The following is a 27,382-nucleotide window of genomic DNA, read 5'->3' as shown; positions in this document are numbered from 1 at the left end:
AAAGCTTTTAGATAATCTGAGTTTTTGATAAAAAGGCTGAAATTCGAGAGACAAAAGCGAAAAAAATCTCATCCCTGTATAAAGGTCAACCAGTTTTATCCCAAGAAAATGATTTTTAGAGAAACTTCAGATGAAGGAATGAGGACTTCAATAATTTCGCTCCGCGGAAAATTAAATTCCTCATAAAATATTTTAACTTGTGCAAATAACAATTTCAGCGGAAATTAGCGGAAAAAATGGAAAAATCTGAGAAAAAGCGGAAATCCGCGAATCCGCGGAAGAATCTCATCCCTGAAAAATAGAAATTTAAACAAAAAATAAATATAACTTTCAAAAGTAAAAAACTTTTGGATAAAACATATTTCTTGAGAATCCCACTATATTATGTTCTTTTAGTTTTATTACCAGGCAGTGAAACATTTTTAACAGCAATTTTTGAAGTGTCTGGTAAGACTAATTTTTATATAAAAATTTTATTACAAAATTTTAACCTTTTGCCAGCCTTTTATCAGCCACCAAAGCTTTATCCAATGCTTCGCACAGCACTCAAACCAAGAAAGAACTGTTCATAGGCCTTGGAGATAAAATTTAACATGAAATTTGTATTTAAATGTAGTAGTGTTTTTTCTACCTTAAGACAAGAAACTCAACTAATATCAAGGAAGAGGAATAAAATTGGAATAGTTATCAAGTTGTAAAATAAAAAATAAATAAAATGCTACCATTAAAGTTTATTAAATTTATCTGACAAAGCAATTAAAAAATAATTAAATATTAATGTACTAGAAATTAACTTTCTTTTTTTTTACCAATTAGACCTATAAGCTAACAAATATCACTGCTGATGTCATTTGTAAAATATTTGAAAATATGAATTATCAAAAGTTAAATTTAAAACAATGTGTTATGCTTAATCAAGCAGAAAATTCCATTTTTTTTTGTTCATTCTGCTTGAACAGTTTGTCATATACTGTTTGAACAATGACCTTCTTCGTGCTCCAGATTATTGATATGTCAAATGTCATTGCTTTCGGACGGCTGATTTATGAATCTCATTCATTGTAGGCATTCATTTATATATATATATATAGAATTTCTTTGTCTCGTGATATTAATTATAAGGATCAGACCATAGCTAATGAAATTTAAAATTGCTTTCATATTTAGAAAAATAAGTACTTACATAATATTAACTTGTATAATCACAAGACTAGAGAACTAGTAAAACTAGGGAACAAAACTAGGGATCTAGGAATATTCTTTCAAAATAGGTGAATCGTATTTTAAAACAAAATGCAGATATTTTAAGTTAGCTTTGCTACTATCTTAAATTTACAGAAGAAGTCAGAGTGGTGCAAAACTTAAATTTTGCTGTCTAGACAAAGGAGGTATTGTTTCAGATGAATTTGTTCATGTTAAATCGAAAAATAGAAATCAAATCCCAATCAATAGAACTAAAAGTTAATGTGGTTTAATGAAAAAACAATGCAAATTTAGACTTATAAATATTTAAGCATCTGACATTGCTGCCTGAGCAAGTTAGGTATTGTCTCGTACGTTACATTTAGTTTAAATTGAACACGATCAAAAGAAAATAATTAAAATAGTTGCTCTAAATCCAAACCAAGTTGTTAGAGTAAGACCAAAATTTGAAGATATTCAAAAAGTTCATGATGAAATAAAAAAGAAGAAAGAAACATTTTCGCAAAAGAAACCCATACAGTCCAAAATGTGTTTAGCAGAAGCAAGAGTTTTAAAGGCTTTATGTTTTGATTTACACTTTTTATCGCAGTCTAGAGAAGTGATTTTGAAAATCAAAAAAGACACTATCCAAAATATAAATTTTAAAATTTAGAATAAAAAATACAATTTTACCTATTTGTGTGTTTAAAATTGCTATTTAAACACGTGAAATATTATTATCCGCATATATTATTTTATTCTGAATGTGATTTTAAAAAGAAAGCCAAAAATACAAAACTAGAAGTTTTACCTGTAAAAACTTTTAAATTACCCTTTAAATAAAAAAAATTAATATACATGAGGCATTGCTATCAAATATCTAGTTGAATTCGGAATGCTTCATAGTTTGGAAGTTATAAGGGTTTTAATGTCCAAATAGGTTTAACTCATTATCTATACCTTTTATATATGATAACTCTTAAAACTATTAAATTTTTTATCCCATTTATTTCGGTTTTGATTTAATTCTATAAGGCATAAAAAATTATTAAGCCATACTTAATGTGTTAGATAATGTTTAAATTCCCTCCACACCTTCCAGCTTAACGTTATTCAACTTTTTATGACTAAGATAACGTTTCTTTCTAATAAAACATTTTTCGTTGTTGTTTGGTTTTTACTGCATTTTTTTAGCAATCTTTACAGTACTATGATCATTTTAAGTACTCAAAGAGCTTTTCTTTTGCGTTCTTTCAAATGCACAAATTTTTCAAAATTATTATCATCATCATTACTTTTTCCCACATCTTGTACTGCTGTCAAGATAGGAAAGCAAATCTCCAGTTGGCATTAAAAGTAATATGATCATGTAGTACATAGATATTTTACAATACATAGACACTCTAACAGCTGCAGACACCTTTAAATAGCTGTATAGTTGTTTGAAAACAAAAGTTAAAAGAGTGCACAGGGACTTGAACTTTACTTAGCACCATGCATATATACTGTATTAAGCTATTGCTTTATCAGAGTGGCCATACAAATCAGATTTCAAATTTCCCTGATTTTCCAGGTTTTCCAGATAAAAATCTTAAAATTTCCAAGTTTTTGTTTCTTTTTTCTTATTAAGTGTAGGATGTGTACAAGAAAAGTGTCTATATTACAAAACATTTTATTCAAAATGTTATTTTTTAAACATATCATCTTGAAAAACATAATTTATTTTGATAGTTTGGCAAGATTTTTTTTTTTTTTTTTTTTTAATGTTTTGGTACGAAATTTTGAATCAAAAATCATACATTGACCAACATAAGAGCAAAATTAAATATTAATATATAGTTAGTTCTTAAAAAAATCTTTTATTTAAAATTTAAATATACTATTAAAGGTTAAAATGAAATAGAAAAAAATTAGGATTAATGCAACAATTGGTCGACAAACATTGCGGTTAGCGATTGTAAAAAAAATGTGTGATTGGTTGGTTTGCTGAGAAAAAATAATTCGCAGATTTCTTTGAATGGGAGTAGAAAAGCTTTCAGAAAAAGAGTGCAATATAAAATCTATTATTATTCAATTATAACCAGCTAATTTTTGTAGAATTTTATAAAGTTGAGAATACAAAGACATTTTGTCAAAATAGAAAAAATTACCACCAAAGCATCGGAACAAACTTGAGCCATAAATGGATTCAGCTCAAGGGCAGAATTTAAAAACAGAAACTAATATCCTAATCCCTTCTTCCACCTCCACCAGAATCTTTCCTACATTGCACAGTCCCGTAGCTGTCAAAGGTTTCCACATTCGTTTAGCAACTGCTGGAGAATTTTATTTGGCATTCTAGTTTAACAAATTTTGATGTAAGCAAAGTATCGCTAAGTTTATGATATTTAAACTGTTTACATTTAAATATAAAAAAAGTGGGTATAATGGATGAAATAATTTAAATTAAGAAAATTAGTGAATAATTTAAATTCGTGAAATTGAAAAAATTAATCAAAGAAAAAATTTCCAGTTTTTCTTTAAAATTCCCTGATTTTTCCAGGTTTTATCCAGTATAAAAAAATTCCCTGATAATTCCAGGTTTTCAAGGTTTTCCAGGTGGGTAGCCACTCTGTTTATATAGAAACTCCCCTGATTTTGATGTACTTTAATTAAAATAATAAGCATATGTAACATACATGAAAAAAATAAAAATAACCTATCATTCAAATGGTTTTATAATATTTGACATAAATCCTTACAGAATAAAAACTATCCACTTAAGTTAGTGTTTGAATACCGATATTTAAAGTCTAACAAAAAGTTTTTCTAATAAAAATTTAGGGTCAGTCAATGTTCAAACAAAAACTTGGTGGCTCTGCTTACAAACTCCCACGATTGTACTACATTCTTTTCTTTTAAAGGTTGATCTTTTCGCAAAATAAACTTATTTTACGAGTAAAATAACAGTTATTGTAATTTTATATTGGAGCATTTTCTTAATATTATATATAAAATAATATGAACGATTATCTTGACTTTAAAATAATAGACTGCACCAGAGAAAATATAAATTTAAACATAGGGAAACAGAATATGTGATATAATAGAGGTTTTGTAGTGGGCCAATGACAAATTAAAAAAGAAAAAAAAAAACGACACATTCTGGAACAGCAAACATATGAAAGGCTAATTTTAAAATAGACCTACGGTAAACTAAGAAACATATAATTTGGTCTATTTAAATGTATTAAAGGTTTTCAAAAAAGAATAATAAAATATACTCTTTTTATTTTCCAAATTACTTAAAAACAGAAAGTACATAGCAGTAGCTGATATATTTCAACACACTTTATTTATGGAACATAGGACGATTCTTAAAACGTTTGAGATCAAATATGTACAACTCTATAATGAAAGTATAAGAATAATTCAAGTTTTTATCAGATAAAAATAAACCATTTAATTTTTAAGTGTTATATAACGCATATATGCAAACAATATTTTTGAGAGGAATTTATTTAAAAACATACAAATTCACTAACTTAAAATTTGCTCATTTTTTAATAAAATGATTTATTGTTAAATATCAAAACATTAGAATATTCAATTTCTTATAAAATTAATTCATGGTCTAACTTATAGTAAATAGAAGTAATTATTTTAATGGTAGTTAATAGAAGCAAATATTTTAATAGTGGCTGAAACCTAAGCAGAATATAAATACTTTAATAGTGGCTGAAACCTAGGCAGAATATTGGGGGGGGGGGACCTAAAATAGATTCAGTTATATTCAATTTATATTTCAATCTCGTGTTTTCTACAGCAAACTATATAAGACAAACTGAACAATTACTTACAAGAATGTGATGATGCAAATTATAATTGAAAAAATGGTTTTCATGAATTAAATTTTTTTTTTATAAGTATGTATGATATACATTTTGTAGGATGCATAATAAGAAAGGGAAGTTATTTTGATTTTAGAGGCATTATTAGGTTAAATTACTAATATTAGTAACTATACTAAATTTAACTAATTTTATTTGAAATTAATCCCTTAGAACACAAATTTTTTGAAAAAAAAAAAAAATCTTTTTTTTTTATGTAAAAAAACTCTTTAGAACATTGTCAACTTTTCTTTTGGTGGACAATTTCGATATACTGCGCTTTTGTTCCATGGAAAAAGGCTATATTTTATTCTTGAATAAATAAGTGTTATAGCGTACAATCCTATGTAAATAATAAATATCAATAAAACCTTTTTTTTCTTAGCTTTCACATTGTTATTTTCAACTCTCGATTATATTTGAGTGCCAAAAATTTAGCAGCATAAAATATAACGGCGCTTGAATTATCTCAAATGTGCACAGTTAGGCCTGTTTAGTGTGCTTGAATTAACTCGAGCGCACAAGTTATGGGGTTAAGGCATTTCAATGCGTTTTTGTACCAAGAAATTTAAGATATCAAAATTGTACTATGTTGAAAGAAATTATGCAGAGTTTGAAATTAGGATTCGATATTGTCCATTTTTCAGGTACTGAGAGAATATTTCTTAAGATTTTAGGAGACAAATTATATTTTAATTCTTTAGCTTTAATCACAATTTTTTAAATAAAGATTTAAGCACTAGCAAGCTTATTAATAATTACAATCACAATTAATAAATAAATATTCAAAATGATTTTAGGGCAGTAGAATAAAAAAATAATTCGATATTTATGCTGCTTAAATATAAGATTTAAAGTATCCCTGTAATTTAGCTTTGTTAAACACATTTATTTAAATGTATTACATTACAATTTCATAAAAATGTCATATTGATGTATTGAAAAAATAGTTAGTATGCTTATAAAATAATGAAAACTAAGTAACAGGATTCAAAATGATAGAAATTTTTCTTTAAAAAAATTCTATTAAAAACAAAATAAATAAATTTAAAAAAATCTTAGTAGAAGGGTTTAAATCTTGTTTGTATTGATGCTTTATAATGTTCAAGAAAACCATGTTTCAATCCTAGCATTATCAAATTCATAGATGTCAGAAATCGAAGGTATAGGTAAAGGGTCCTTTAACTCAATTCTTTTCTTTAACTTTTCCATGCTAAAATAACATTATTTCTTCTAAAATAACATAACATTCTATTATAAATTGGAAATCGGTAATATGAACTTTTGTTTTTTTTATTTACTTCTAAGAAAACAACTTTAGTATTCAACATTTAAAAGACATTTCATTTTGGAACAAAAAAAAAAAAAAAAACTATTAAGCAAGACAAAAAAAAGAACTGTAATAGAACTTTAAAAATTTTTATTCATTCATATTTCAAAAAAAAAAAAAATAAATAAATAAATGTGCATTAAGTATAAAAAAAAATGTTAATTGTCTATATCTATTATGCAATAATTGATGTATGTATCTTTTTTTAAGTAAGCGTCAATTGAGGGCAATTGTATCATCAGGATGCTCGAATGTTAACATTTCCCCTTAATAGTGAGTTGTCCAGCAGGTGGCACAGCGCCACAACTACTGTGTCTGTTTACAAACGTAAGAGAGAGATTTTTAATATGAAATGATTAGGAAGCAGCAATGTACTCGGCTGCTGAAGTAGTTTGTTTTCTTTTATTTCTTAATTAAATTTATTGTTTTATTTTTGAAATTATTCTTAACTTGACTCATCGCCACATCGAAGAGAAAACAGCGATAAAAAGTAAAAGAAGACAACAATAGCTAGTCATTGATTTGTAAACTTCAATCTATTATCAACATTAAGTTCATTATGAGATGAATTCCTAATTGTCTGAGAATAACTTTTTCATATAAGACATTTGGGTGTAATGAGATGTAAAGAGAGAACCCAGCACAAAATTGTGAGCATGTGCTTTAATGAAGAATTCTTTATAGCCATTTGTAAAAATTGTTTTGTACCAGATTACAGAGAATCTTGTGCATGATATTAAATGGAGCATATACTGGACTGAATAAAGTTCAGCAACAAATGGCACACTACATGGAATATACTATATAAAGCTTTTGTATGCAATCATAAAATACAATTTTACGAAAGTAATTGAATGAATTTTAAAAAAATTTATTGAAGCGTACTTAATAAGGAGGTTGCTTAAGTTAATCTGCACATCACCTAGGTTATCTGTGGAACAATTGATTTTTAAAGTGCATATGTGATACAGAAATTTACAGATTTCATACTATTTAGAACTTACTACAGAGGTATTCAATGCATTTTTCATTCTCTCCCAGGTTGTTTCATGATTACTCAAGTTGATCAAGGTTTTCCAGCAGTTGAATTATTGCAAGAAGCAACACAGTGAAGATGAGTCCTACAAGTAATTAATATTATGATAAAAATATTGATAAGTATAAAAGATTTAAAGAAATCAAAATAAATTAAAATAATGAAAATAATGCACAAGCTTCAAAGCTACAATAAAGCATTCATATTTAAGCAGATTTGAATATTTCACATTATTTCTAACATATGTTTTTTTGTAATGTTTTCTACATTAAAGATGTTTTAATGCAAATGTATACAATTGTGTACTCCCAATGAAACTTATATAATTTGTAATATGTATATTTGTTCGGTATCATTGTTTTATGTTCGGTATTTTACTTAGTTATATCATTTAATAGCATGATTCACTGCAAGTTTACAAGGTTAATGAAAAATTTTACAGGGAAATAAAACATGATATTAAATAATTAAATATTCAAACAAATGTAACACAATTAAAAAATATCATTGAGCTTTTTGTTTGCAGTGTCAACACCCCTCTCTTAAAAGTATTAAGAGAAAAAAATAAAATTTCAAATGTGTTACATTTAAAATTTAACACAATTACTTTAATTAATCACAGATTTACATTTCTTTCAATAAGAGTTTAAAAATCTACCGGTTAATTAAAATTTAACTAAAATTTATTGCAAATATAGAAAATGAGAAACTTATGAAAAATGTGTAACTTTAAAGCTGTATAGAAAAAATACATATAAATTTTCAAATATTGGAGTGTTGTCAATAAAAAAAAAGAACATTCTTAGTGAATAGAAAAAGGAATAGCAAATCTTAAAACATTATTAGAAATCAATCCAGTAAAGTTCTTATATAAAGAATCTGGTAAAAATTATTTACACCCAAAACTACGGTTCTATAATCATCCAAATACTATGTAATTTTTTAAAAATCATATTAAGAAGAATATATTAACTTTTTAATTACAAAATAGCAAATGAAGAAATATCAAATTAATAACTATTTCAAAACTAAAGGATAAATAAAACTCTTCAAAACACACATCAGCAATTCCATTTTCTAAGTTGACTCTTGTTAAATTATTTTAGAAACAAATTGGAAAAAATATTCCATTTGATTGAAATATTTATTATTAACAAATTATTGCCAAAATAATGGAAGTGAACAAGATTTAAATAAATAAGTTTACTTACAATATAAAATAAAAACTTTCAGCAACATCTAAAGAATAAATTAATTTTCAAAATAAAATTAAAAGCTTTTATCTACTCAAACTGTAAGAAATTCTAAATTATAAAAGAAAATAAAAAAAAGTAATGCAAACAGCAGTATTGAATTATTAATCCAATGTATTAATATATATATACACACACAAAAAAATACATAAAAAATAAAACAGCCTAATCTAAAAATATTTAAATAATTAGAAAAAAATAATAATAATAACAACATCTAATAATAAAAACACATCTTGAATTTGCAAAAAACTATGTGATGGTTCCTAGAATATCTTTAGAATATCTTTTTAAGAAAAACAAAAAATCATAGTTTGAGTTTGCAAGTAATCTTTTAGACACATAATCAATATATGAAATACTGATTAATCTAATTCTATTCAAAGAGGGTTAAATATTTTAGGGATTGCTTGCAATTTCAATTGGGATTTTTGGTATCACCCTAAAAGAGTAAGTTTACACCAAAATATTATTGTTTAGTAATCAATGCAAGTAAAAAAGTTTGTTTCTAGCAAGGACAGAACACATCTTGAAAACTCCAATTAAAACAAAGTTAAGCTTACATTAAAGAACATGTAGCTAAGATAGGGATCAAATTAAACAAGCGATTAAATTTCAGAATAGCTGGGACACGCTATTGGTCGAAAATGACATCACAATTTGTGAGAAAAGAGATGGTATGTATTGCCTGATGCGATTTTGAAAAAGTGCTGAAATTTTTTCATTAAAACAAGTTATTTCTATAATTTTCTTTATTTTTATTTAATCATTTATAATTGATTTTATTTCAATTTCAAGATATATAACTTCATTACTTTTACACTGTGGTGTGACCGTTAAGTTGTTCACCTTCTACCAGAGAGATTCAGAGTTCAATTCAAATTTCCTCAGCTAAAAAGATTAATAACTATTTAATAAGTCTTATTTCATTTATAAATTATAATTTTTTTAATCAAAATTAATTCTTTTCAAAAAATTAAATTTTAAAATAAAAAATTAATAGATGTTTCATATTTATTTTTTAATTGTGGATTATTCTTCATTAATACATGGATTATTCTTCAACTTATTATAAAATTTTAATCTGAATTTTAAAATATTGTGGTTATAAAATAGTTTAAGCATTTTTTTACTGAATTTTGAAAGAAATTTTTTTTAAAACTTAAATTTTAAATCACAAGTTTCAAGATATCACAACACGCGAATAAGTCATCTGGGGAGAGACCGCTTTCATGCCTTTGGCCCTTCTCTTTTCGCTCTCCTCTTCTTTTCAGTTGTATAGGAATGTACTACGATATTTTCCCATTACTTAATATTTTTTCTTTTTATTTAATAAAAATATTTTTGAAAATTTCCATGATGCCAGAAACTAACGTACTTTCTTACTCTATGACTCTCCACACGCTAATGGGGAAAGCATGCAAAGTGTTGCCATAGGTAGTGAGTTCTGCTCAACGCCACCTGCAACCCATTTCGATCACCAATAGCTACTTATTTTTTTTGTTCTTAAAATAATTTCTAAATTGAATAAAACATTAAATAGCTGCAAACATTTCTAGAAAAAAAAGTTAGAGATAATAAATATTCTATCCAAACCCAAACGTTTCAGCAAAAAGGGAAAGTCTAAACGAACCAAAATTTACCCCTCTCAAATTCAATCCCACACAATTTTCAAAATTAATAAATAAATAAGTTTAAAAAAAATAATAAGAATGATTTTAGGATTTTTCAATCACTTTGAAGGACCTACTCAATAACAGTTAGTATGCTAAAATACATGTCCACTAGATTTTATAACATTGGAGTATATATTAATTGTATCAATTTTACATTGTTTAATAGTTCTGGCAATTTTTAAATATGTGTTGCTCTTATCTACTAATGCAAATGAATTAACAGTTGCATAGTGGTTTAATTAACAAAATACCTCGAATTGACATTAGCATACATGCAAACTTTTAAAGACTAGAACTGGTAAGACTATCCATTAACAATTTATGAAGCATATAAGAATTTGAAAACTAATATTTAGCATATCTGTTTCAATTTTAAAAACACAACACCTCAAAATATCAGTAAAGTATTTTGGGCACAATAAAATCCTTTGCAGTACAATATTTTGACAGATAACAAACTTAAGATTTACAAAACTATAGTTTCCTTAAAATAAATCATAAATTGCAAATTTTTTTATTATAATTCACTATGACTAGTTTTTTTAAAAGGTGTTTATATAAAGTGCAATATGTTGCCCATAGATATAATGACATGAAACATGAAGCAAGTCTTAAAGATGACGTAAATTATGTACAAGATATAACTTGCAAATTGAAATGCAACGTATGTTCCGTAAATCGAAGCATATGAGAATAGCAAACAATAAAGTTTGAAAAATGCACAAAGTAACAAGTCATAAATAGCAATGAGTGATTAATAAATCACCAAAATGCAAACTTTGTCACATGATTCTTTGATTACTTCAATGCAAAACACAACACATTATTTGGTAATGATTTTTATGTAAAAAATGATGCATAATCTAGTAATCATTAAATGCAAAAGGAGATTCATACATCACTTTGATAAAAATTGCAAACAGTAATTTTTAAATCCCATTAATGCTATTTGCAATAGGCAAATTTTAAATCCTTCAAACATGAATCTCAGTGTGTGATTCGTAAATCACTTGAATAAGAATCGTGATGCCTGATTCGGAAAACACTTAATAGCATGTAATACTCAGTATGATTCAGGAAGCATTTCAATGCAGACTCTCATGAGTTATTTACAAATCACCATAATGAGGCCCATCATTTGTAAATCACTTTCATATTAAAAACTATGCTTAATTCTTTATTCACGGAATATTTATCTATGAGGGATAAAAATATAATGTATAAAACTGAATATAAAATGATAAAAAAGTGAAATGAAGCTAACGCAGTGACTACATTTAAACTTCGAAAAAAACACCGCATACCGAGCGGCAACTATAAAGCTATGTACAGAAATGAAAATTTCTTGCTAAAAATTCTAGCTTACTAAATATCAAAGTGAAAAATAACCTAGCAAGAAAAAGCCAAAGGGAAAAATTATGTATTCCTTTTTGACCTTCAAGAATTTACTCATTGTAGTTTTTTAAAAATTATGTTGGTGCAAATTTTTTTACCATTTCATATTTGATAGCTATATAGATTAAATACATCACAAATTATCAGATTTTCTGAATTGGAATAAAACTTCAATTTTCACACATTAGCAAATAAAAAAAAAAGTTTCAAAAACCACACACTTTAAAATTAGTGCATGCTATGCATGGTTAAAACAAGTCTATTATTAGACATGGTTTCGCTAATTACTTCTTTTACACTTTTCCCACACCCTACTTGTATTTTGATATCTAATCACAGGAGAGGGGTAAATAAGGATAAGGGTCTTTTCCAAAATTTAAATCAGACTCTCATTTAACTGACCTAGAACTATTTTGTAACATCTTGACACATGGAAAAAGGTTTGCAATTTACTTAATTATACTGATAAGGTGTTCAAAATTGTTCAAAATATTCTTATATAATATTTGAAAGGCCTCTAGTTTAAAGCAATCATAATGTGATAATAGTAAGGAAAAGCATTAACTGATTTGACCAAACAATGTAAAAGGACAAATAAAATGGAAACAAACAAGGTTTAGCACTTAGAACACTATTAGAAACTTCATAATTTGGAAATGAAGACAACATAACTCTATAATATATAATATTACATTATAATAAATAGGTAATTATAAAATTTTTTATTTTAAATTGATACAACAACAGGAAACTTTTAAAAATATTAATGACATAACATAACTAATAATTCAAAGATACAAAAGAGTTGAAAGAGCTTAAGAATTTTCTTTCAGATACAGTAAACTAAAAGTGTAACATTCTTTGTATCATTGATCGGAAAAGGCAAAATCTTATCTTCATTAAATATAATTTTTCAAGGCCATTGAAAAACATTCTAAAATGGCAATGTTTAGTTATAAGAAATTCATTAACAGTATATTTTAATACAGTGTTCTGCTTAACTGTTTTTTGAAAGGCGAACCGCCCCCCCCCCTTGATCCCAATAAATGTACACTCTTTTTGCTCTTTTAATAAAAATAAGACACCCTTCATTAGAAACTATGTCTTTTTATTCAGATTCTATTTTGAAAAAAATTAATTCATTGTTTAACTAATATTTATATTGGTAAAATTATGTGCTTATAGGTAAAATTCAGATTACTTATACAAACATTTACTTTGCTTGGATTATTCTCAACTAGTCAAATTTCTAATAAGTATCTTTTTTGGGGCAGGTGGAAGGGGGATATTAATTTTTATAAGTGATTTAATTTTTTTTTTATTAAAAGTTTATTTTCTTATAATTTTCAGTTAAAATTATTGAGAAAACCTTTCTAGTTGTTTATCAATTAAACGTTTTTTGTTAGTTCTTTTATTGAAAAAAAAAAACATGCACAGAGATTGCTATTTAGCATGTCTTTAATTATTTTTATAAACTACAATTTTTCTCATATTTTGATAACAAAAAAGAATTACTTCTTGAAATATACTCATAAGATAGTATGAGATGGTAATTTAAAAATTGTCTAGGATAAAATTCAGTTATACATAATAATACACATTTTAACATTTTCGATGTGAGAGCCTTTTGAAAGCTGATAAAGCTTTTTTCAGAGAGGAAATACCCTGCCCTTATTTTATTCATAAGAAAAACTCTGTAATACAATATATTTCTTATTTATATAGACATAAGTTTGAAGAGTTTTATTTTAAAAAAAAATAAAGATACGATATATTTCTTATTTCTATAGACATGAGTTTGAAGAGCTTCTTTTAAGATCTCATTTGTTTTAAATTCATATTAATAAACAAAATTCATAGGAATAAGTCACTAAATAAATCAAAGTAAACTAACTAAAATGAGTTTTATTTGTTATCAAATAAAAAATTGATTTCAATTAAGAAAGATTTAGTTGAGAAGAATAAAAAGAAATATATAAAAATATAAAAGACAAAAAGTTTTTATTCAGAAACTTTATAAAATTCTATAATAGCTATATAACATTTTGTACATCATTATAATGATTTTTTCTATTTTGTATTTATGTATATTGCTAGATTAAAAATAATGAATCAGAATAAGCACAGATATTTCAAGACCCAAACCTGCTTCAATATCATTAAAAAGAATTATTATTAGACCATGCTAGTTTAATAATAATTCTTTTTAAAGAATCATTGAGAATTTTAGAATCATTAAAGTATTTTTAAAATCTAATGGATTTAATCTATATTCTACCAAAACATGTATTCCAAATTTCTATTTCGCAGTATACCTTCATTTGACTAAGCAAAGAGAAAATAACATGGGTGAAGCTAATAAAAAATTTTTACTTTAAAAATCTGACACATAAACCTTGCTTTAATTTCCTATTTTTAAATTTTTAAGATAAATTTGTGATTGTTTTCATTAAACTAAAGAATAATTAGGTGATTGATTGCAAATTGCTTAATTCCTTTTGATGCCCAAGAGCTTAACCTTTGTTTTTGAGTTTTTCCTCTAAAAAAATTCCTCTGCTTAGTATGATTTTTTAAGACAAATTTGTTGGATGAAAAATTAAAAAAAAAAAAAAAATTGCAAAATAATAAGGTATAAAACTTGTAAATTTTCAGTGTTTTATGCAAACTTTATTATAACTATTTATTTTTATTAACGAAAAAAAAAATTCTAACTTTAAATAGTTTTAAAAAAAATATGTACCATCATTGATAATGAAGATAAATAAGCAAATTTTATAAGACTACAAAAATATCAGCAGTTAAAGGAAGTTTAGAAAATTTATAGTTATTGTTTTATATTTATTAAGAGTTTTTCTATTCTGATTTAGCCCAACACTGTATGGGTATAGAGGTGAGTCGGATAAATACCCAATGAGTATGGTATTTATAAATAGCTATTTACCCCCGCCTTGGGTTAATACCCTAAATCAGGGTTTTCATAACTTTTTATTATTATCTAACTAACTTTTATCAAACCATCAATTGTCTTGCTTATGGTTTTGGAAATAAAAAAATCTTCAATTTTTAAAAAATGAACATTAAGACTTAAACTGTATCGATAATAGGAAAAATATTTTTAAAAAAAACTTCACATTCAGTAGAGGAGCTACATTGTCACAATAGAGAGTATCGTAAAAAGGTTTAGTTGTGTAGCACCACGAAGTAAATTTTATGATAAGTGATTTACACGAAGGTTAAGCCCCTTTCAAGAAAAAATCACTTTTTTCCCAAGACAATGGTATTAACTAGATAAAATAAATTTATAAGAATAAAGGATGAGTTTAAAATTTCCTAAATATGTTCATTTCTATTAATTCTATAAATTTAATATTTATATTAATTGACTAAACTAAAACTGGAAATTTCCCTTTTAAATTTTTGTAAAAAATAACTATATAACTAGTTTACTTAAAATAAACATAAAAATATATATTTTTTATTTTAAATTTAAAATTATTTGATATTTTGTTTAAAAAGTTTTTTTCTGCATCCTATTAGAAAAAATAAAAATGATTTTGTTAAAAATTCCTTGATATTTTAGTCAAATTTAAAAAAAAAAAATCATTTTCACAGAAAAATATTAAAATATACAATTTAGTTTTTAAATTAACAAATTATTTTGTTAATTATGAGCAAAACACAGCTTAACCTTTAGAATACAAAATAATTTAGAGAATTAAACAAGAGATAGCTGTTGTTTAAAAATAATAAAATTTAACTGAGTTAAATTTATTAAGAACTTGTATTTTCCTTTCAGTTTCATATGAAAGATTGATTATTAATCTTCTGCTCTAAATTTTTAATTAAATATTAGTTTAAATCAAACTCTTTTGTGATTTGTAATAAAAATACACATTGTAATGGACAATATAAAAAATTTAATGAGTTTTTAAATATAAGTTTTCACTGTTTGTTTATAGAAATATGTAAGCAGGGATACCCTGGAAAATGCACTTTTTAGGGGGTGTCATGTGATATGTATATATTTAAATATCAATATGTGAATATATGCAGTGTTTTCCTTAAGTGATTTTAGAAGGGCAACCTGCCCTGTCTACCTTTTGATCCTTATAAATGCACCCTCTTTTCCCTTTCTGTAAAAATAGCCACCATCCCTTAAAAACACTGCCTTTTTATTCATATTCCATTTTTAAGAAAATTCAATGAGAATTATACAATGGTAAAATTATCTGTGTTTATAGATTTAATATTGATAACTATTATAAATATTTACATTGTTAAGATTATTTTCACATGGTAAAATTTGCATAAGTGTCTCTTTTTCTGAAAGGGGTATATCAATGAAATTTTAAGGTTATTTTTTAAATAAATACTTTACTTTAAAAAAACGGACTGTTAAATGCTTAGTTTTGAAAAAAAATTCTGTTCAAATTATAGAAAAAAGCTTGCAAGTTGTTTATTCAAAAACAGTCTTTTTATTTAACTTAAAAAAAAAAAAGAAATATGTATGCGGAGATACTGTATTTTAATTATTTTTCATAAACTACATTTTTTTTCTTATTTAGATGAGTAAGAATTACTTTTTGAAATATACATATAAAATAGTATAAGAGAGTAATTTAAAAGGAACAAAAATAAAAAAAACATTTTCAGAGAAAAAACAATGTGAAAAGGGTAAACAATAAATTAAATTTTTTTTACAAATCAACATACATTTATAAGTTTTTCCCTTTAAACCAAAGGGAAATTAATACCAATTTTTATATATTTTTTTTATTTATTCCAACAAAAAGTAATCAAGATGGAGAGCACACTAGGATAGGTCCCAGTATCCCACTTCATCCCTGTATGTAAAGAAGATAAACTTTTCGAATTCTTAATCTATCAGATATTATTTAAAAGTTATATCATTCAGGAATAAAATATATTCTCAAGTAAAATTTGGTTCAGATAAATTATATATGGATATGTGTGCTTTTGCTATCAATCTCACTTGCTATATCCTAATCAGATTTAAAATCATGCCTTATTAAATAATTAATCATTTAATGTATTTAAAATATCAATTTCCAAATTAATTACATACATTTAAATAACAAAAGAAAATAGCAATAAATTTTCATTGCTAGAAGTATAAATAAATTTCAGTTCTCAAAAACATTAGGTATAGTAAAACCTATATATTTTATTTATTTATAATATTTCATGTAATAAATAATACATGTAAATCTTGGTTTAGAGCTAAGCAGTTAATTAAACATCTTTCAAATGCAGAAAAAAAAGTAGTTCTTAAGAAGAGGTTTTTTTAAAAAAGGAAAGAAGTGTAACAAACTAATTAACTTGACACGCATGCTAGCATTAGCATATATTTTCACTCTATTGAAAATCTATTTAATATTAAGCTCTATACTTTTTAATCAAACACTAATAATTACATAAAAACTAAAAAATTTACTACCAATTTAAATTAACACATTAAGCATTATTGTTTAGATATCATCACAGCACAACTAAATATGGAGCCGAGAAGGAATGAATACTATTCATAAGTAGCAAAAGTTTTGTATGATAAATTTTCTAAAATAAATACTTAATATCCGAAAAATATTTTACATTTTAAAAATATATATCTGAGATCAGAAACCAAAAATAGTAGGAATTATGAATCAAAATGTAAACTTCAGAATGATTAAACCATAGCCACACTCAAATAAAAACTTAAGTTCAATGAATACATATAATGTATAATTACATATGTTGCAATATAAAATTTTCATTTAAATGAGTTATAACATTAAGAACAAAATAATTAAATGCTACAGAAATTTAAAAAAACAAACACTGGCGAATAATTTCAGTATTGACTATTCATTTAAAAAATTGCAATAATTTTGAAATTCCAATTTTCTTTTTTTCAAACTTTTTTATTCCTTGCGCCTTGAGAGTATAGGACAAAATTAATAGTCACCCCTGATCACAAGGCAACTAAATATGATGAGTGGTGATTAAAATATGGCCTGCAGTAGCCACATGATCATCACTTTTTTTGTAGAAAATATAATGCCTTTTTTCATAAGTATGAAATTAATATGAATATTTTATAATATTCTGAAAATTACCAAATTTCCCAATAGTTTCTTCATTTTACAAATGAGCCTTGTAGAGCCGTGATGGCTCAGGGGATAGAGCGTTCGCCTTCCAATGTGGTAAACTGGGCTTGAATCCCACCGATGGCTGGTCAATACGAATCCGCATCCAGCTTGCACAGTGCTGACATCCTCAGTAGTAGACGGATCATGTGTAGGATTATTAATTATTACAAAATATTCTAAAAAATAATTCAAACAAATAAAATATTTTAGAAAATCAACTCAGTTTTTCAAATAAATGATTTCAAACTTGGTCATTTTACACCTGATTTTATTTAGAGATGAGATCAGCTGACATTTCTTATGCAATCATTATACTTTTTCTGAAGGGGTTTTATAGTTATTATAAGCTATTTGGAAATTGAACATTGTTCATGGAAAAATAATTCACGAAGGAAAATATTTCATTTCAACACCTATGCAATTAGCCACCGAAGCATGCAATGCCTAAAGTTGTCCTATCACATGTTGTTTTTGCTAGCTAAAAATCAGTTTTTGGTTTTGTTACTCAATGAACATGTTTTGTTCATTGTGTGATCATTTTTTGTTCATTCAAGTGAGGAAGATGTTCTACACAAACATAACCAAATGTGAAATGCTCAGACTGCATGCTGCAATAAGGAATGATTACAAAACTATTTGTTTTAAATACTAAATTTTAACATTGCTTTTAGTGAAAAATAATTTAAATCTGCTAAATTTATTCCTACTAGTAAGATATTAATTAATTTATTAAATTAATTACTATCTAGTTAAATCAAGTGGGAAAAATGATATAACACACAAATTATAATAAATTAAAAGTTCAACCAAAACTGCTTTGTTCTTAAATTCTAGATGTTGCTAATTATTTTAATGTAAAATGGCTTTAATATTGCTTAAACCCACAAATTAAAAAATTACCAGCTTGAATATTTTTAGACATAACAACAAAATTGTTCATTGTGGGAGTTAAACAAAAATGTAAAATTTCTGCAAATTAGTCCAATTAACATTATTCTTTACAAGGTTTTTGTTAAACCATTTCACATTCAGATGTCAGAACTACACTTTCAACAAATTCAAAACCCCTAAGTCAAAATTGAGTCAGAACACAAATGATCAAATATAGAAAATAATAGAAATAGTCATGTATTTTTAACAGAACTCAGAGGAACCAGCTACACTCAATATTCATTAATGTGTAAGAAAAAAAGTTTACAGTTTTCTAAAAAATATTTCAATGTATCCATTATGAAAGGTTTAAACTAGTGCAATGTCTGTAAGTGTGCAATCCAAATGAATAGTTATGTGGTATAGATCTGAGAAATATAACTTTTTCTAATTGAATGGGAAAGCCTTTATGAGTAAACAAGAATTCTCTATTTCTGGACAAAACCAAAGTATTTGTATTTGAAAAATATATACTAAAAAAGGGAAAAGTTTTATTATTAAAAGATAAATAAAAAATAATATTAATATATTTTTTTTTAATACTGTAATGATTACATTAAAAATTCTTAATGCATAAGAATTTCATTAATATAAAATGTTTTTAATTTATTTATGTTTGCAGGATTAAATGTAAAAAATTTAAGGTTTTGGACAAAAAAGTATAAATAGTCTTACATGAATCTCTCTTCATTAATATAGTAATTTAAATTCATATTTCCAATATGAAGCACATAAAAGAGAACTTTACCTTTATAAAATTTCATTTACGAAAAACATTTAACTAGTAATTTACCAAATTCTACAAAGAGCTGCTTCTTCAATAGATTTAATGAAGTATCAACTTGCACAGATACTGGTGTATCAAAGGAAAGCTGGCACAAACATTCTTTACCTTTTTTTTTCCCTAGCATACATTGCTGAATTTTAGGAAACTTCATAGAATATACAAAAATCAGGAGAATTTTTAATGAATCTGGATAAATAAACAAAATCTGGCAAAGCTGATAACTACAAATTTATCTCTCTAAATAAAACTACATGCTGTTAAATAGCATTGCTATCAATCAAAGCAATGAAGAAACTACTTTTCTTAATCTTCTTACACATTCTTTTAAATAAAGCATCTGAATGGAGGACAGTTTGCAAAACTATTCAAAAATGCCTCTATATATGCTTCAAAAAAATTTCTAATTATTTTCTTGTATTTTAGAACTTAGATGCAATTTTATACCAAGTTCTTGGGTGATTTTCGTTGCCAAAAACTCCCTTTTCGAAGCTTTTCCGTGCACCAGCAAGACTTTAGATGGCTCACAATGCTGAATTAGTTCTAATGATTCCTTTAGCATCAGCATGTGCAGTGAACAACATATACTGCACAGACATGTTAACCTCTATCTATTTAAAATACTCATATCATGAACAGAACTTCAGATCACAAATTTATTAAAAGTAACAACTAAGTTAATAACTAACTTACAATCTGGCTTTCAAATTCAATTTTCTTGGTACCGCTAATGACTTTATGACCAATCGTTTCAGATACACAATAACCTGGCATAATTATCTATAGAAAAATATGATCAATTTTGATTTAAACAAATATTTTTAACATATACATAATTTCTAAAAAGTCACTTAAAATAAAGTAGCCCTTCACTTGGCCACAATTAGGTACAATGAAAAGGTTCATTGTATTAAAATGAATTTTTGCCAATTTATGCTCTTTGCAAGATTGATTTTCTTAAATTGTAAGAAATAAGAATTGAAAAATCACTTACAAACTTAGTTATGGTTACAATTATTCTAAAATAAATTTAGGAATTCAAATGAAATATTGTAGGGGACTACTGCCGAACTAGATTTGCTATCACTCTAAATATAAAAATTATAAAAATATAAAATCTAGCAGAAAATTTGGAGAAATAGGTAGCATTGAAAATGTAGGTTATAATGAGACTTATGAAAGCAATAAAAAATATAAGTATGTTAGTTCCAGCTTGCTAATTATAATTATACTAAACAATTACACTTACTCTTATTGTAAACTATTCTTCAAAAATAGCAACATATGCTCCTTTCAAATGAAAAATTAATCAAAATTGGTTCTCAATCTCTATTGCTACAGATAAAAAAATAATGAACGAGGGTTACAGTTGTGTGGGGGCTCTCTTATATTTTAAAATACAATGAGAATTCATAGATAATATATAAATTTCTGGAAAAATTATACACTTTAATAATAAAAATTATTGTAATTGACACTTATAAAAAATAATGATAAAGGAAAAAACTCTAAAAAGTTATTCAAAAAAATTACTAAGGATAAATAAAAAAAAAACTGAAGGGCAGCTCTTTCTAAACTAACTACTTGTTTATAATTGAGAGATATTGAAGGAGAGGAGGTATTCATTAAGAATCCATCAATATTTTACAGTGTATTTTCAAACCTTACTTTTTAAAAGAATAAACTATGAATTTCTGAAAGCTCTACTTTCTTTATCTTTCTGGTTAGTCAAATTTTGAGCAGTCAGGCTTTTACTGTATATCCATAGAATGAAATATGTGGAATGGAATTCAAAATTCATAAAAAAAAAACTTTTTTAATTTTGTAATATCACAAGTTAAATTATTTCCATGGCTACAAAGTATGGTTACAAAATTCAATTTAATTTTTACCATTACTGCCATAAAATAGAAACTTTTTTTTAACTAATATTAAAGTCCCCTGTGAAATTGCGACAGCTTTCACTTTTAACGCATTGTATATTTCATTTTTTATCACTAATTGTTTTAGAATTATTTAAAAGTAAAATCAGATTATCTAATTTAAATACAATTTTTAATTATTTTATCAAACTCAAAAAAAAAATTATAAATAAAATATTGTTGCACTATAAAAAAATTATAATTTGAAATACAGTACCACCTCGAAAATCCGGACTTCTGAAATCTGGAAATCTCTAACCTGGTAACAAGAAGCACAATATGGGAAAATGTTCTAGAGAAGGCCAAAATGGATTGCTGTACCAATGATGATGATGAATGCAACAAAGTTAACAGTTTACTCAAGTTTATACCCAAAATATAAATATTTGCTTAAATCTTATTGCGTGCCTGGACAGGGATTGAAATTTTCTATGTCACAAATGAACAAGCAAAAATTTTTACTCAATAGAACCAATTTAACCTCTTTCCTGGTTATAACTGATTGATTGACCTGGTTATAAAGATTGAGGCAAATGTTTTTACTGAAAAGAAAACAGTTTATAAGTTCAGCCTAACAGGCATTGTCTAATGCCCTTTTACACTTTGATTCATTTTAGACCCTTGGAAGGCACAATATAACAAAGAGTTATTGTAATTTCATGCTAATTAATATAAGAATAAGAGAAATTTCAATGATGAACATCCACAACACTGAAGATAATTAAGAAAATAGGAAGTTGTAAACTTACTTTACCACCTTTTTCAACTCAGTCATATACTCTGGTCAAAAAATCTTTCTCTACAACGTTTTGAGACTCTAATAGTAGTAGCATCTGTAGAATCTGTAATTAACAGGTCTAGCCTGCATTTATCAATCCACGCAGGCCCCAAGTGACGATCTGGAGTGGTGTTAAAATCCCCTTAAAACAGAAATAGTTCTGAATACATGAATCTACATACTTAAACCTATGATGTATTTCAGAATATGCACGAACAGAAAACATGCGTAGAAATGTAAAGAAAATGTATTACAGATACACTTCAAGAAGTAAACATAATTTAATTTTTAAAGAAATCAACGGCTAATTTTTTTATAAATTTGTCAACTGTATTTCACTTCAATTTATTGCAGTTTACAGTACTATATAAGCTGACCACTTGCAATGCATAACTATAGTAGCTCATTCAGATAGTAAAAATTTCTATGTTTATCTATTAATTCCTATTTCCAGTAAAGATCTTTTAAGATAAGAGCTTACATCAATTTTAATTTTATTTTTTTTTTGGTGTTACAAAATTTTTTTATTAAAACAATAATTCCTAATGCCAATTTTCTCTAATTTCCCCCCTTTTTCTATTAAATTTTATTTTATTTATTATCAACTAAAAAGTCAAATAATTTAATTCTTTGAACTATTTTAGGTTAATTTTTTTTTCATAAATTCTAAAAACTGAATATTCCAGACTTAAAAATTCATTAAAAAAAGAAGAAGAAAATAGGAAGATGGATGAGTTACAAAAGTTTTGTCCTCTGTTTCAAAATAGGATGAATTTGGTTCTTGATAAGAGGTCAACTTAGACATAACATAAACTTAGTAGGCTTTACTGTATAAAAAAGAAACTGAAATACATCTAACAAGTATGGGTAAGTATTGTGTTGCAGAAATGCAAATTAATGTGTATAAAATAAATTTATTACAGACCAAATGATTGTAATAATAAAATCAAAATACTTAAAACCTAGCTTTTCTCCTATTTCAAAAACACAAAAGCTCAATCAAAATAAATATAAGAAACAATAATCCAATTAATTATTTATGATGACAATAATTTAGAAAAAAAGACTTACTGTGCAGACTACACAGTAAGAACACACCTCACGGCAAACATAAGGCCATAAGCTGGCATTCTAGGTAGGATAACGGCAAAAGGCAAGTACAATAGGGTCCTTTATCGTTTGTTTTGAGGCATTTCAGGAAGAGGCGGAATAACTCTTCACTTAAACAGGCCCGAAAAATAAAATGGTTGTTTGGCCTCTTACACTAAACTAGTTACAGGACCTTTATTGTATACCGTTAATTAATTGTAATGTTACAATAGATTAATAATGAATAGATGCAGAGTTGATAAAAAATGTGCTTTTAACTCAAAATTTTGAAAAAATCAGGATAGAAGGGGAAAAAATCCATAAACCATTAACCGTATTTCTTGAGAGAAAAAAATTTATTATTTTATTTTTCTTTGAAAACTGCTAATTTTTTACATAGAATATTAAAAACTAGAATTTTATTATTTTACTATAATCTAAATATACTTTCTGCAGCATTACCTATTATATTTTTAAAAAAAATAATTTTATTAAAAAATAATTATTTTAAATTTTATTGCAATTTTTAAATAAATATATATATAATTATTTATTTTTTATTTTTGAAATAATTTTCTGAAGTATAATTTTTAACTCGAAATATAATATATTCTTACTTTCTAGAAAAATTTAATACATATTCCCTTAAAAATAAGAATAAATATTAAAACTTATAACTAGAACAATTCCTTTGTTCATTGAGAAAAAGTTTTTATTTTTTCCATTGCTTATTATAAAATTCTGTTAAATTTATTGTATTAAACATGTACTTAAGAAAGACTTATTGAATTGAATACTCATTGAAGACTTTCTTTTATTGAAGACTTATTATTATTATTTTTATTGAATAAGGGATACATTTATTTTTAACGTTAAAGGATTCAACAAAAAATCTATCATTTTTATAATTCATGGTAAAAAAAAAAAAATTAAGTAGTAATTTTAAATGATAGCAAAAAAAGGCTAAAGGTCCATTATTGTTTGTATTTTGGCATTTTAGGAGGAAGCGATATGGAAACTTTTCCCATTGGTTATGTTTTGGTCGCTTAAAAATTATTACTGTAAGCCCCAAATGAAATTAACACAAATTTTTTTCCAGAGATTCCTTTTTGAAACCTTCTTTAAAACAAAAATGAATAGGTAAGTTTAAAATTCATGTAAATAAAAAAATCTATTTATAGAAAAAATATAAATATATATATATTGTAAATTGCTTAAATCCTCCTTGAAATTATAAATTTCTTGAATTTAGAGCAAGGATTTTTAATGAAATATCCTTTTTATTACATTAATTTACTAACTCTTATTACAATTTTAGTATTTTGTAATAATGAATGTATACCATTTTTTAAATGGTATACATTCATTATTACAAAACTTTTAGTAAACTTTTTATTTATATAAACTGTTTTTTATTTTAATGTTCATTTTAAACTTAATATCTTAGTTTAATCACTTACTTCTCAAAAACTGGATTCAAAACAGTTTAAATGGTCTTAAGAATTTTGAATTTTCAAAAAAATGTGTTTGAATTTTCTGATTGTTATAGCAAATGTTTAGTCTAATAAAGTAAATAACTTTTTTTTCCCTAAACTTTTAAGCAATACTTGAAAGTAGTAATTGTTTAGGAAATTTTATTCCTAAAATACGTTTTTAAATAATAAAAATACACTAGGATATTTTTATTAATTAAACTTCAAAATACTAAGCAAAAAAATTTTTTTTAAAAACTTATAATAAAGAATATAAATAAAAATAAAAATTATACTTTCAAAATGTTAATTATATTTATTTTTTATTTGCATAACAAAAATATTTCTTCATGCAGCATTATATTTATTTTTAAAATAGTTTATATACATTAAGGAAAAAAAAACTGTTTTGAATGCAATACATAGATGGCGCTGTTTTTTAATTTTTTATTTTAGACGTGTTTTCGAGTCCTGCAGATAGATGGCAGAAAATATAAAGAGTAGGGTCTTGTAGGGTAAAGTTATTCAAAACCAGAATTGCGTCATTGAGTTTTATTTTAAAACTCAATTCTTTTAATAGAAAATTAGACGAAATTAAACATTAAATTTCTCTGTTTCAATCTTTCTCTACACTTACATTCATCACATACTTCAATTCAAGTGTTAATAAAAATAGCATCGTATTTAAAGCTGGAAAAAATACAAAAGTTACAGCATGATTTAAAAAAAGTTACTGATTTTTTCTTCTACGAAGTCGATATAAGATTTAAATAAAAATACATTCTGTGAAAAATTACTCATTCACCAGTAATATTCCCTAGTTGTAGGAAAATGAAAGAAACATAACAATACAAAATAATAATCACACATTGAATCATTGTCAAATGTCATTTGCAAAATGTTTCCTATACATGAATTAAAAATATTGTTTTTTCTCACAAGGGGTTTTAGGTTAACAAATTTTAAAATTGTGCTTTGTTTTAAATCTTAGGAAATAATAGCAGAAATATGGCTGAAATATGAAAACAATGGTAAGAGTACCGAAATTTTATCTGTTTGCCCAATTAAACTGTTGGTATAGTTTGAAATTTACGGTCAATTTGCAAATCAATATTTTCGAAAAGACATAACTATTTAGACAAAATTGAATGATTATGTAATTAGAACTAAGTGGAGCTCTTTTAACCATAAACTGGTGAAAAATGAAATAGTATTTCATGCTGCTGAATCGACTTGGCAATTTTCATAGTACAAAACGAATCCAACGAATTATTTTCATACCTCCTTTTTAAAGAGAGCAGTTCTTTTCGAATTAATTTATTAAAATCCGGTTAAAGTTTGACGATAATTTTAAAAAAAATCAAAAACAGGTCATAGTTCGTAAACATGCAAATAGTATTTAAATATATTAAATGTTTTTCAGATAGTGACGATAATTTATACCTTGACTGCAGCAGATAAATTTTTATCAATTGAACCGCTTACTGATAACAGTTGTTCGGCACAATTTATTTTTATGTATCCTTGTTTTCTACATGGAGGCACCGTCACTTGTTCGCTACGCTCGATAATCCCTGTAGTTGAATCTCGTTCATCAAGTTTGAAATAATTGAAGATCAAGTACCAATCGTTTTCTTCCACTTTTTTGCAATAAAAATTACGATCGGATTGCCAGCAGTTGCATTTTAAGGATTACTAAGTTTTGACAAATGAAAAACAAGGAAAAACGGTTTCGCCGAGAGTTATTACGGATTGAAGATGTTCTCTGGAAAAAGCAGTTTATCATTCTGAAGTTTGTTTGTTATTTTTTTCTCAGAACTAGTGGCATTGGGCACAAACCGTTCTTCAACATTGTACTTAAAGTTTTTTTTTTCTTCCTGAAAAATCGATTAAAAACCATTTCGTCTACAAAATATAAAATTATTACACTTTTATTTAAGTACATTATATTAAATTGTTAATTGTAACAAAATAAAAAGGATAGCTGGATTTGAATAATAAATAACTGTGCTTAAAAAAATTACATTTAGAAAGGCAGAATGTGCGACACAATAAGAATTAATAAATTAGAAGTAATTTTTTCTTGTTAGCAGATCATATAGGAAACAGTTCATATTTCTCTTTATTCTACATAAATTTTCAAATGTCGGTATGAAATGTCAAAGTTTTATATTTGGCAACACCTAATTTTTTTCTATATAATATTTTTTCTTTATTTTTGCTATTTTTGATATTAAGTCAAGAGGGATATTATAAAAATCGCGTAAATGATAAATTTTTCTACAACAATCGATAAATATTCATTAGTTAAAGAAAAAATTAAAAAGAACCTTTTAAATTGTAATAATTTTCAAACAAATAAGAGTTTCTAAAAGCAAATAAAGACTCTATGTTACGTTTATAAACAAATTTGACTCTTTCAGCAGACCAAATTTAACTTCTGCAGCTGAATTCTTGCTGCCATAGAGCGGCCCATATGTTATTTTTCCAACAAGTTTAAGAGTAAAAATAATC

The 27,382-nt window shown here is 25.5% G+C and overlaps 1 protein-coding gene across 44 annotated transcripts in view; it reads right to left on the bottom strand.

The window, feature by feature from the left end:
• LOC147810081 (uncharacterized) overlaps positions 1-27,382 on the bottom strand; it is a 53,793-nt gene that overhangs the window by 21,760 nt on the left and 4,651 nt on the right. For 8 of the 44 annotated variants that reach the window (XM_087165103.1, XM_087165101.1, XM_087165100.1 and 5 more), the window contains 4 exons: positions 22,279-22,449; positions 20,301-20,387; positions 20,055-20,218; positions 17,861-18,069 (listed from right to left, as the gene is read on the bottom strand). In XM_087165103.1, the coding sequence (XP_087021229.1) occupies positions 17,861-18,069; positions 20,055-20,175 (330 nt within the window). In that variant the 5' untranslated portion in view covers positions 20,176-20,218; positions 20,301-20,387; positions 22,279-22,449. Of the gene's footprint in view, positions 1-4,466; positions 4,570-7,385; positions 7,503-8,628; positions 8,657-9,485; positions 9,562-17,860; positions 18,070-20,054; positions 20,219-20,296; positions 20,388-20,856; positions 20,943-22,278; positions 22,451-27,382 lie in introns of all 44 variants that reach the window. The other 36 variants (XM_087165134.1, XM_087165105.1, XM_087165128.1 and 33 more) reach the window with 33 other exon arrangements.

Source organism: Parasteatoda tepidariorum, chromosome 5, assembly GCF_982258835.1.
Source record: "Parasteatoda tepidariorum strain Cologne lab strain chromosome 5, Ptep-v5.0, whole genome shotgun sequence".
NCBI classification, from domain to species: domain Eukaryota; kingdom Metazoa; phylum Arthropoda; class Arachnida; order Araneae; family Theridiidae; genus Parasteatoda; species Parasteatoda tepidariorum.
The sequence above is the reverse complement of the archived record's forward strand: the minus strand, read 5'-3'. Positions and strand labels throughout refer to the sequence as shown.